Here is a 13,620-nt window from a genome sequence, read left to right as displayed (position 1 = left end):
GCTTGCGAGTGAACAATTGCAGAAAAATCTTCGATATCCCCAATTCAACAAAATTTGTACACCCAGCCCAATCATATGCAACACAAAATATGTATATATATATATATGTATATAACAAAGCTCTGAAAACTCATAACCAAAGTAAAGTTGATAAAAAAAAAAAAATGCCTGATCTTCTATAGTTGTTTCAAGTTTTGAATTTCCCCTTAGTAGTCTATACAAAAATGAATGAGATACATGACGAGTTTAGTTGATGGATGGTCATAGACCAAAATCAGTGTTGATTGTCATAAAACATCAAATTTATATGCAATAACTCACACAAGATTTGATTGTTGAATGATGCAAAGAGTTTTGTATTTATTTAATTGTAAGGCAGGAGTTGAAAAAATAATCCCAAGAGCAAAGGTAGAGACACCACTACCAAAAGAGAAAAAAAAATGAAGATAAAAGCATAGCCGGGCAGGAGTAGAGACAACGGGGGAGACCAAATCAATTACAGGGGCAGGAGCAACATAATTGTATGGAGCATGCTATTGCTTCGAGATCGAGGAGCAACATCATATGAATCGAGGAGCAAAATCATATGGAACCACAAAGAAAGACTATTCAATGAGTAGATATGAATTTGGATCGTCGATCTCAATCTCGAGCGAGTCATTGTTTGTTATATGTTATTTGTGATTTTAATGTATCTTTGGTCATCATTAACTTGAGCTCACAGAGTTAATCATGCTATTATTAAAATCTTAAAGTCTAACTAGAGAAGCAACTTGTACTAAGCATGTGTTGAAAGTAAAAAAGTTTAAATAAAATTTCATTGTATTGCATTTGCCAATTACAATTTACTTTTAAATTTTTTTAAACAAAAGTCATTAATTTAAATCTTGTTAATATAGTTAAAACAATTGAAAAGGAATGGGCAAGGTTCAAGCGCCAGATTGAACCATAATATACATACAATTGACCTATCCAAGAGGAATTTCTCAACTTGCTGCTCTTTGCTTGGCCTTGCAAAGCATGCTCTGAAATGCATGACTAAATACAATATATTTATATGCCAATTACAAAGAAGGGGGGATACTGGATTGTTTAAAACGCTTCAGAAAAAGGCATTCCATATCATACATTTAGAAGCCAACACCCGGCTTTAGTTTAACCATTGATTATTTTAAATTCTAGCTTCCACGGTAGGTAGTGAAAGAAAAGGGTGAAAGCAGCAGAGGAACATGAAAATGCTCCTGCTTCTGTGACTCCCTAACTTCAAACACAATCGACACGTACGGAAAGAACCCACCTGGGTTATATTTACCCGTATTGAAGCTTGTCCTATAGACCCCGGCTTCCAAATTGTCGACTACACTCATCAGCTGACCACTTCGCCCGTCTCTGTCTGTGGTTGAAGACCCTACAAATACCCAGCTGCCCCCTTCGGTATCTCCAAACGTTGGACGGGGTTGATTGCCTTTCCACATCTCGAGCCTTACTTCTACACCAGCACCAGGAGACCCGCGAGCAACGTCCAGGACATGGGTTGTGATGGGAGGACGAGTCCTGGTTGCAACTGATTGCGATTTTCCAACAGGAGTCTCAGATGAACCGGTTAGATGCGCTCCAATGACACTCACGCGATCTTCTACAAGTTAATAATGACCATCAAGTACTTCGCAATTTACATTTGTAATTCACCAACTCATTGAAATATGTTATGTGCATTTCATACCTTGAGCTCTTGCTGTGGCGTCAACCGTGCATTGGACATTAGTAGTTGAAGCCGCCTCAACTTTAGCTGAAAAAAGCTTGGCAAGACGCAATTCAGTTACTTTCATTTGCTCCATGGCTGCATTCTCAAGCTCAACTATTGGCCGGTTTTGGTAACGTCTCTACAGGCAAACAGAAGACAACAGCATTCAAATATGATTGATCTAACAGTCTACAGTATTGAGATACATCTTTACATGTAAGCAAAGGAGAAAGCATCAATCCTGATCTGTCTTTTCCTAGGAAAGAAGTTAGAACTATACATATCATTCCCTCTGTTGGGAATGGCAAAGTTGGTTTTTTGGGTACCAATTAATATGAGATCAGCAAAGGAAATTGTGCAAAAATTATTTTGGAACCATGGGTAGTTTGAGCATGCGTAGTTTTTATCTGGTATTACCAAGGTAAGCTAGAGTAATTAGGCCCATTTCTGGAACCATCTAAAGAGCTGTATAAATAGACGTCTCTGATGGAAAATTATCCACGTCTTTTGGGTTGCTAATCTTCACTGGGTTGGTTGTCGGTCTTGGACTAGTTCTCACTACTGTTGGTATTTTTTTCATGGTATCAGAGCTTTGAGAAAGCTGCTGGTTTGTGGCAAGATCGGTTGTGAAGATTTTCAATTGGTTTTTCAAGGATGGATATGAGTGGATGTGAAAGTGTGTTTGGTTTGGATTGCTAAACCAGACCAACTACAAGATCTGGAGGACGTGTGTGGAGTCGTATCTCGTCGGTGAAGATCTGTGGGATGTTGTAGGTGGAGCCGAAATTACAGCTCCTCAAAATGAGGAAGAGAACGCAGATGCTTTCAAAAATTGAAGCAACAAAATGCCAAGGCTGAATTCATTTTGAAGAAATCCATCTCTCATGGATTGTTTGATCATATTATTCGCTGCAAGTCAAGAAGTGAGATTTGGAAAACTCTTGATCGGTTGTTCAACAAGAAGGATGAGCTTGGCTGCAATCGCTAGAGAATGAATTGGCAAATACCAAGCAAGGTAATCTGTCCTTTGCTCAATATTTTCTAAAAATTAAAAACTTGTATTCAAAGATTACCTTGCTAGATTAAGAAGAACCAAATCTCTAAAGCACGGATGAAGCGTTATATTTTCCACAGTTTGAAGCCAGAGTACATTCCATATGTCACGTCAATTCAAGGGTGGGCTCAACAACCATCCTTGGAGGAGTTTGAGAATCTCTTATCTTCACAAGAGTCATTAGCGCAGCAAATGGCTGGTGTTACAGTAAAAGACGATGAAGAAAGTACCTTGCTTGCAAGAAAGAAGACAAATCTCAAAGGGAATGAGAAGAAAAAAGAAACTGCTGAAACTTCTGAAGTTACTAGCAAAATTTTGAAAAATCATAATCAGACCTTCAAGTGTTATTGGTGAGGCAAGCTGGGGCATATAAAAAAGAATTGTTGACTGAGATTAAAAGAAAGCAATGCAGCCGAAGCTGAGAAGCAAGACAAAGATTGGGGAAAGTGTTTCATGGCAGAGACAGCCACAAATGCCATGACTTCTATTAATTTTGATAGAGATTGGATTGTAGATTTCGGATGCAGCCATCATTTAATTGGAGATGTGTAATGGCCCATTCTCACCTACAGGCGCTACCGATGAATAATCGACCGGATTATTCACACACAACACCAAACTAATGAAGAGATGGACTATGTTTCATCGGAAAACGTCCTAGGTGGGGACTAGGCTTCGTCCTTCCCTTTGCTCCACTCGAGGAGTAGGTCCCAAAACATAAAAAGAAGCACAGCAGATTGGACCCAAAACCTGAGTGAGCTTCACATTTCTTCAGCTTGCATCACAACAAACCAAAGGTGACCCAGGCACAAAACTAGCACATTAAATATCTACTGAGTACTAGGGATTTATGGGAAGTATCTCTTTGATCCTCACATGATTCTAAAACTTGGCTCCACTAAACAAGCCACTAACAACCCGAAGTCTACACAATCATATACTACATTATGCCAATTACAGTAAACTAGATACCATTCAGCACCCAACAACATACTCATTCGCGCACAAGGATATATATAGATACCACCACATGAATACATACAAGAGATAATACAATTCACAACACGGGCAACAATGATAGTCGCCACTTCAACCTCCCGATATAATCCCTGCTTGCATCTGGACTCGCCACATCTACAACACGAGGTAAAACCTCATGAATCACAATGACTCAGTAAGAGTGCAAATGAATGTAAACAAGATAATATATGAGATGCAATGACAAGTAAGTATGCATGAATGGCGAAGCATCACTGCTCTCCGAACCTACTTGTTTGAGGCACTTACCTCCCATATTACCCCTAGCATGCATTTAGTCTCTCTCATGGCCATAGGACTCCACTAGACTATATATAGAACATGCACAACACACCTCTGCACACAACATATATTTAACCATATTACCAAACATTTGCATGGCCGCCACCATTGGGGCTGTCCCTTACCTGGCGCGAAACCTCTTCTCTGTCATGGGCAAGAACGCTAGCCCAAACTTCGAACTCTTCTAGGATCACCACCTCCTCAGTCGACCCTAGATGCAATCATAAAACCCGACAACAGAAATTAAACAAGGGTCTATGTTTTTGTCATATACCGCAAAATCACTCATCAACAACTTCCAACCAACCCCAATCGAGGGTCTAATCCAATTAACAATTCACATGACATCATCTCACATAATGCAAATAACTAGAAAGAATTAATTATTTTACCTCATCAAATCTAGAGGAGAAAACTAGCCAAAAGCCCACACCGACGTCGCCTCATGGGACGCCACCTTGCTCTCAAAACCTCCTCTTCTAGCTTCCGGCACGCTTCTCGAGGCACAAATTAATTTCCAAAATTTTCTCCAATTTTTTGGAATTTTCTAGCTATTTTTCCCTATTTTCTCCAATTTCCATTTTTCTTTTTATTTTCTTTCTTTATTCTTTTTCTCCTTCCTCACTTCATCTTCTTCCCTCATCACCTCGCGCACCTTGCCTGTGCGCGCACAACAATCGGCCGCCGCTGCAACTAGCCTCAGGCCGCTGGACGCCGCCGCCGCCTACTGCACTGCCATTGCTGTCCGTCGCCGACTGCACCGCTCTGCCATTAACGGCTGCCACCACCACGAGCTCGGCCTCATGCACACAGCCGCACCAGCATGCGGTCGTCGCAGCTGCCTTCAGCCATTGTCGACACCCCCGTCGTCACTGGTTGCCTCCGCCACCGTACACCACCGATGCTCGCCTCGATCGCCGACCACGATGCTTCAGGTCGGCTTCCATGGCTACCATCACTGCCTTGGCCGATCAGTTGTTCTCCTTCTCACACGGCTCGCCCGCAACCACGTACAGGCACCAACGATCACTCTTTTCTTCCTTCTCGACCAGATGCTCTCACGAGCTCTTGCCTCTCAATCTCTGCTTCACGCTCTCTACTCTCAGATTCAAAGAGATGGGCACTATTACAAGCTTGGGCATCCAATGTATATATATACATATATATATATCACATTTAATCCCCCAAAAATCAATAATCCCACTAGAGAAACTATTAATTACACTTAAGAGATTTTATAATTGCACTTGGACCCTCCCAGGCCTTAAATTAATTACTCTCAAACCACTAAAAATCTTGATTTCTTCAAAAATTAATAACCGGCTTTACTCGATAAAGTTGATTTCGTCCCTGCGCCTATAGGAGACATTTATTCCATCTGAAAATGCTTAAGGGTTGCCACACTTGCAAAACCGGACCACCCCTAGGGTCCCTTCAGCTTCTTGGAGGTCCCCTACAACCATTCGGTTCAGCCAATAATTTAAGCTTATACAGCAGCTGTACCGGAAACTATTCCCGATCTAACTTCTTTCAGCATAATTAGTCTTATCTCGAAACGCTCGACAATCCCTTGCCCCATTTCCTGGACATCCAAGTCTTAGGGCATTTCCTGCCATTGATTCAACAATTTGTTACTTTACTTCTCAAAATTGCCCGTAGGGCCCACCGGACTGCTCACTATCCAAATTACCAGAATGCCCCTTCCCAGGGCCCATCATTTCATTTCCCGCCTCTCTCTCAAAGAGCACTCTTGGAATTTTATTTTATTTTCTAACATTTGTAACACAGGGTGTTACAAGATGGTTCAAAATTTTCTCTCTTTTGCCCCTGTGGAGGGAAAGATGCCATTATCACAACAGATAATACAGTTCATGCAGTTGAGAAAGAAGGGACCATGGTGATCAACAAGAAGAAAGAGGACTCAAATCACACTTAATAGTGTGTTTCACATTCCTGGGATGAAGAAGAATCTTTACTCAGTTGCAAATGTTGTGGATGCAGGTAACTATTTATTATTTGGTCCACATGATGTGAAGTTTCTTCAAAATATTAAAGATTGAAAGCTGATGTGATTCACACCGGAAAGAGATAATGATTTGTTTGCCTTGTTGGCAGCTTCCAATTTCTATGTTGAGAAGATGAGTAGCAATGACAATGCTTTCATTTGGCATGCAAGACTTGGGCATCTTAACATGTTTAAATTAAAAGCAATGGTGCAAAAGAACTTAGTTAATGGGCTGCCTAATCTAACTAGTTTTGGTGAAGGAGAAGTTTGTGAAAGGCGTCAATATGGGAAGACACATCGTCTTCCATTTGACAAATCACTTTCAAGGTGTTCAGACCCATTAGAATGAGTTCACAGTGACTTGATGAGTCCAACTAGAACTCCCTCTTATTCTAGATTCTATTACATGTTGATTTTTGTTGACGATTATACAAGGTTCACTTGGGTTTATTTTGTGAAGCACAAGTCAGAAGCTTACTCCAGATTTTTGGAATTCAAGGGACTTGTGGAAGGAGAACTTGGCAAGAAAATCAAGAGGCTAAGGACAGACAATGGTGGTGAATTTACATCTGAAGAGTTCTTCTCTTTTTGTAGGGATCATGGCATTAAAAGAGAGCTTATATGTGCAGAAACACCACAGAAAAATGGGGTGGCTGAGACGAAGATTAGGCACCTTGTTGAGACTCATAAAAGTTGGCTTCATGCCAAGAATTTACCCAAGGCCTTATCAGCGGAGTATGAAGCATGCTGCCTATGTGATTAATCGAATGCCTCTTAGCCCTGCAAAAATGAAGACTCGTGAATTATTGTTTGGAGAAAAGCCTACTGTCAAGCATTTCCAAATTTGTGGATCTATTACTCATGTTCATGTGCCAAATTCACAAAGGAGAAAAATGGATGCAAAGGCAAGAAACTGCATTTTTGTAGCTAAGATGAAAGAAGAAAGGGGTGGAGATGTATGGATCCATCAATTCACAAGTTCCTTGTCTCAAGGGATGTGGTGTTTGATGAAGTTTCCTCTTATTATGGTGCTAATGAAGTTCCAATTGAGAATGAGAAGACCAGTTCCTTGGAGCTTATTGTCTCAAACTTGCCTCCATCTCCAAGGACTGTAACTACACCACTGGATGAGCAAAGTGAAAGGGGGAGCATCGTTTCTGGTCAGGATGGTAGTAACTCTGGAAGCTTGATTGATGTTCAGGAAGCTGCTGGTATCATTGATGCAGAAGTTCAAGACACCAGACCAAGAAGAAATATTGTCAAACCAGCACGCTACAGAGATGGAAAATTTTGTAAGTACATATTCTTGTTAGCAAAAGGTGTTAAGGAGTGGGAGCTCGCCATGAATGAGGAGATGAATGCTCTTTTGAAGAATGAAACTTGGGTTCATGTTCCAAAACCCAAGGATATTCAACCTCTTTCTTGCAAATGGGTGTAAAAAAGTAAGAGGAAAGCTGATGGGAGTATCGATAGATACAAGGCACAGCTGGTTGCTTGTGGGGCTTTCCCAAAAATATGGTGAAGATTATGAAGAAAGATTCAGTCCAGTAGCAAAAATGACTTCTGTGTGTATTGTCTTGGCCTTGGCAGCATGCTATGGCTGGAGATTACGGCAGCTTGATGTGAAAAATGCTTTCCCATACAGTGAACTGGACAAGGATAATGGAGCAGCCACCAGGTCATGTCTCCTCTTTTCGTCCTCATTTTGTTTGCAAACTCAAGAAGGCCATTTATGGATTGAAACAAGCTCCTAGAGCGTGGTAGGGTAAGATTGTTCTATACTTGCAATTATGTGGTGGTCGCTTCTCATTCAAATTCTAGTTTATTTATCAAGAAGCATGGAGGCTTGCACATTGTAGTTCTTTATGTTGATGATATGATGGTTATGGGTAATGATGTGGAAGAAGTTGCTCAACTTCAAGAAGAACTTTCTATCCACTTTGAAATGAAGAAGCTAGGAGAGTTGAAATGTTGAATCACTTTCTTGGCTTGGTAGTGGAGAATTTGAAGAATGGGCTGTTTGTGTCTCATAAGGGCTACGTGGATAACTTGTAGAAAGGTTCAAAATAGACAGAGTCAAGAAGAGGCCTATTCCACTTGATGTCAATATAAGGCCTAGAAAGGATGAAGGGTCTCTCTTACCCAATTCACAACCTTATCGGATACTTGTTGGTAGTCTAATTTATTTAACTATCACAAGATCCGATATTTCTTTTTCAGTTGGGCTTGTTAGCATATTCATGCAAGCACCAAGAAAGTCACACTTGGAGGCGGCAAAGGAAATCTTGAAGTATGCTAATTCAACTCTTGAAATGGGGTTGTTTTACAAGAAGGGAGGTGAGTTTTCCTTGCTAGGCTTTAATGATGCTGACTTGGGAGGAGATTTAGATGATAGAAGATCAACTTCAGGTTATGTTTTCCTGTGTGGAGGATCAAGTGTGTCTTGGTGCAGTAAAAAGCAAGCCTCTGTGTCTCTGTCAACAACAGAGGCAGAATATGAGGCTGCCTCTCCTGCAGCACAAATGTGTGTTTGGCTCCAAAGACTTTTTGAAGATATTCATTCTCATATATATTAATAAGCCAACTCCACTTCTTGGTGACAATCAAAATGCTATAAAGCTTTCAACTAATCCTGTCTGCCATGCAAGAACAAAACATATTGAGGTGGAGCATCACTTTATTCATGAAAAAGTTCTGGACGGAATCATTCAGGTTGTTAAGTTTGAAGTCAAGATAATGCTGCTCACATATTCACAAAATCACTCTCCAAAAGTCAATTTGAGCTGTTGGGGGACAAACTTGGAGTAGTGTCCAAAAAATCACTTTGAGGGGAAGCGTTGGGAGTGGCACCAATTAATATGCAGTCAGCAAAGGAAATTGTGCAAAAATTATTTTGGAAGGCCAGTTAAAGAGTTAATTATTTTGTCTCTTAGTTTTTCCTTTCGTATCTAGTGTCTTGTATTTCCAAGAGCAGACTAGTCTCTTAGGTCGAGCATGTGTAGTTATTATCTGGTATTACCAAGGTAAGCTAGAGTAATTAGGTCCATTTCCAGAACCATCCAAAGAGCTTTATAAATAGATCTCAGATGGAAAAATTTAAGTTTCACAGATCAGTGAAATATTTCTCCAGAACTTACTCGTCCACATCTTTTGGGTTGTTAATCTTCACTTGGTTGGTTGTCGCTTGTCAGTCTTGGCCTAGTGCTCTTAGTGTGCAGTACTGTTCATTTTTTTTTTCCACCCTTAATGTGCAATGCCATTACCCATTACCATACCATACCAACATACTAACATTTGCAAAGGAAACCACATTAAGAATCATGAGAGCATGCGGAACACTGTTTAAAACCTCACCTTCAGCTCAGCAAGAATTTCAGGGGCAGTCCTCCCAGAGGCAAATATAAGAAAAACAAATCCAAACTTCTGTCGGTAACGACTATTCCAATCAGATAGTTCCTGCAAAGAAAATGCACATAACGTTTTCAAACACAAATGATGGTTTCAGAATCACATATGGGCATCAAACTTGTGTGTAGCAAAGATTTCAAAGTACATATCCAAACAAGTAATACACCAATATCAAAAAATTGAATGACATCGAATTTGTCATATGGGTTTATGTCTAATAGGCACAAGCATGTGCCATGGGAAGAAAGATAGTCATCCAGTTCACTAAGTAGCCATTATTCTTTTAGTTGCCACCACCCACCATAACATGCTGCATCAAATAAGGTTGCTGATATACATACAAAACACTATTTGGTAGTTGCATTGGTCAGATTTCAGTTACCTGCAAGCCAGAATCAGTGGCAGTGGCTAGAGCAGTTGATTGCTCTCCTTTGCTCCACCTACAGAAAAACAGCTCCACCAATCAATTATGTTGATTTCTTTGATATGGTTGTCACAAACATACTGTAATCCTACCAAGATTATATTTCCACCTATTGAACAACAAGAGGTACTACTCAAGCTAAAAGTTGGTGTTCACTTGTAACTGAAATATGATTGTTTTGCAAACATGCAGATGGTCACAAAAGGATGCCTGTAAAGATTTTGCATCCTTCTAGTATCCTTGCACTTAAAATAGAAGACAAAGAATAGAAAGATATAATAGTTTCTGCATTACTTAAACAAATGAGATACAAGAAAAAAGGCTGATATAGAAACCCTGTAACAGTTGCAGTTCTTTTAGAAAACAGTTCTAAAACCTGATAGAGGCAAAGGGTGCCAGCTAGCTCATTTTTGAGAAATTATCTCTCCCTGGCTTCTCATGAACAGGCATCTAACAGAATTCGTATACAACTAACTTCATAGAATTAAACAGATATCCCTGTTCCCATGTGTTTATCTGCTCCAGGGCAAAGCTATTCTCTGCACCCAGATTCTTGAACGTGTAGAAAGCCACAATGTACCATCACAGAGAGAATACTCACTTCAAAGTGAACTCCTCATTGTGAGTGGAATGGATTTGATTAGAAATAGATTAGCTTCTTAGCTTTTGTGTTTCTTCAATAATTTGGATAAAAGAAAAGTCATCTAAAAAATGTTACAGATTAGAATTACTTTTGAGGTCCTATTCTTAGCAGCTTCCTACAGCAATACCTATGCGGTAAAAGACTCGAGAATAAAAGTTCTATGAAAGCAAGATCTAAAGTAGAATTATGCAGCTAGAAGTCCTGTTATTAAGACATTTTATATGTCCTTGTCCAAAATTTGTAACACATTTTCCTTGATTTCTTCAATCATTTGTTCCAATTTCAGAATACGTATCCAACTGTATAAAGTAAATCAGATTTAGCACTCTCAGTAATCCCAAAATCAAATCCTGAGTCTACATTATGACAAACCTACTAAGAGAATTCATCTGTCTTTTTTTGTTCAAAACCTTTCCAACTTATTTTCCAGAATAGATAAATGACATTTCACATGTTCCAGGTCTTTCCCAATTTGATTTGGGAGCCTCTTGGTTTCCTTTGGAAACCCTCTTAACTAGTTTCAGATCACCTTGTGGTCCATGCCCTGCACAATATTTATATTTTACAAAGTTCCACCAGTTTCAGATTACACATTTCAGGTCTCACCCAATTTGGTTTGGCAGCCCAACTCACATTTCCACAACATACTATCATTTTGGTTTCACAAGGAAACCTCTTAGCTAGTTTCAGATCACCTTGTGGTTTGTGCCCTGAACAGTTTTTAGATTTTACAAAATTTTACCTGCTTAGCACAATAAACTAGGGGAATATTTCCTATTTGATGAACCATATATAAATAAAAAACATCAACAAAACTTTCAGGTTGAAGATTATATTCACATATTACTTGCATCATTGGTTGAAGCACTGACTGTTCATCTTGAGGTGTCCAACATGGAATAAAATAGCAAATTGCAAATTTCTAGCTAACAAGACAGGTTCTTCATTGAGGTTCATAGAGTTTGATCTATGGTCTTTCTTTAAATACTCATGTTTCCAAGTATTTAGCATGTTTGTTTTTGGGTGATCTTTTTATTGATTTCTTGCATGCATTATAGATTACAAATCATATTATGATTGTGCTTGCAATAATCTTGCCTAGTCTAGGTGTCAAATGAATTATATGAGAAGGAGATGAAACAGGTAGGTTAGGTTATTTCCCGACACCCCACTATCTCATTAATAATTTATAAAAGAATTATTTGTTGATTTTTATTTTAAATTTTGTGTAGAAAAGTTCATTTAAGATATCAATAAAAATAATATTTGATCAACCAACACTCACAAGCCTTATGCCACCAGATGGGGTCAGCTATAAGAATACAAAACCTTCAGCCAACTCAATTCGGCCTATGGATTGAGTAATCTGTTCAGCAATTCTAGTCATGAAGGGTGTTCTTTCTATTTACAACCAGTCTCAAGCTTCAGATAAAGGAATATTTGGTCAAATCAAACATCATGAGTATTTGGTAAATCACAAAGGAAAATTATAATCCCCAGACAAGATGCATAACATTTTCACTAATAAATGTTTATAATTTCTTAACACTCAGGGAAGGAAAAATTAAATCTATAAATGCCGTCCATGAACATGTAAGTTGATAGTAATAGTCCAGCAACCGTCCTCACCCACCAAACACACACACACACACACACACACCACAAGACGAAGAAAAATTAACTTAATAGTACTGTCCTGAATTGTAGTCATTACTTTTGGGTAGTAGTAGTCCTTTGGTTTTTGTTTATAACAACTGTTACGGGACCAAAAACAATATATTTCATTTTTTTCTACTTGGAATATGTCTTGATGTTAATTTGGAATAAAACAATTCCACAAATTATGCTCCTACAGAATGCTGATTGCCGACTTGAATTATTTTCTTATAACTGATACTTTCAATCTTCTAGATACATTCCTGAAAATAGTTAATCTTGAGTACCAAGAAGCGAGGGATGAACGAAGAAAGGTGGCAATGAACGTGTAAATGCACATTAGTTTTTCTTTTAACCTCTCTGTTGAATGAGCGAGCGGGAAGGTTCCAATTATAAATACAAAGATGATAAATATGGTGCAGCTCAGCTCCCCATTGTCTCACAAAAGTAACAGAACAACACTAAAAGGAGAATGAAATTAGAAGAACCTATTAGAAATATAGATCCATAAACTTAACCACAGCCAATATCAGATCATTCTATAATCTTAACTACTATCTTACTAAGCAATCACTAAGAGAGTTCCACTACAGATCTCAAGTTATTCCTAATACGTGCTTCCAAGGGGCGGAGAGAGAGAGAGAGTAACCGGGCAGTGGTGGAGCTGTTGTGATGAAGAGACGGTGACTGACCAATCTGGGGATGAGCGGAAAATGCTTCCAGCCACCCATTCACATCAACCTGCCGAATCAAAAGGAGACGAAAGGAAAGATTCATCAAAACACCAATTGTTTGTTTTTAGAGAGAGAGAGAGAGAGGAGGTAAAACCTTGTTGAACCAGATATCTCTGGCGGCGGTTAGGGCGTGATCGAAGTTGGAGAAGGGGGCTGCAGAGGCCATCTCTTTAGCGAATTTGGTGCTTCCACAGCACGCCTTGAAATCTTTCTCCTCCAACACCACCATCGCTGCTTCTCCTCCCGCCATTATTTTCCTGCTCGGTCGATCGAATTGGTCTTTCTACCCGCCGGAGAGTAAGAAGACTACCCTGATTCTCTACGTATAATACAGACACACACTGACCGCTGATTTTTTGAGGCGCTACCCCTCGATCAAACGCCTCCAACCCCAAGTCCAAGGGTCAAATATAAGAATTTAGTGTCCCATGGGATACATCAACTAGCACTTCGTTGGGGGTGTTCTTTGGGTCTAAAGTCTTGTCTTCGAATCCTAACCAGAAGATAATTCAGTAAATAAAGAGTGATTTTAAAAAATAAAAAATATTTATCGTCTTTATATTTGTAATTGTATTAGGTGTCGAAATCTATCTTATGAATCCCTTGATTTATCTTTCTTGCTGGAATCATAG

At 39.3% G+C, this 13,620-nt stretch overlaps 1 protein-coding gene across 2 annotated transcripts; it reads right to left on the bottom strand.

Moving 5' to 3' along the window:
- Nucleotides 1-1,000: 1,000 nt before the first annotated feature.
- LOC127802312 (uric acid degradation bifunctional protein TTL) lies at nt 1,001-13,400 on the bottom strand. Of its 2 annotated transcripts, none has more exons than XM_052338043.1 (6): nt 13,083-13,400; nt 12,904-12,995; nt 9,914-9,971; nt 9,478-9,579; nt 1,724-1,883; nt 1,001-1,636 (listed from the first exon to the last, which is right to left on the bottom strand). In XM_052338043.1, the coding sequence occupies exons 1-6, from the start codon at nt 13,236-13,238 to the stop codon at nt 1,179-1,181; spliced, it is 1,026 nt and encodes a 341-aa protein (XP_052194003.1). In that variant the 5' UTR covers nt 13,239-13,400; the 3' UTR covers nt 1,001-1,178. The 2 variants fall into 2 exon arrangements, with proteins under 2 accessions (XP_052194003.1, XP_052194004.1); XM_052338044.1 differs by having other exon boundaries at nt 1,001-1,633.
- Nucleotides 13,401-13,620: the final 220 nt, after the last annotated feature.

The sequence above is a fragment of the Diospyros lotus genome, chromosome 5, assembly GCF_014633365.1.
Source record: "Diospyros lotus cultivar Yz01 chromosome 5, ASM1463336v1, whole genome shotgun sequence".
NCBI classification, from domain to species: Eukaryota; Viridiplantae; Streptophyta; class Magnoliopsida; order Ericales; family Ebenaceae; genus Diospyros; species Diospyros lotus.
The sequence above is the reverse complement of the archived record's forward strand: the minus strand, read 5'-3'. Positions and strand labels throughout refer to the sequence as shown.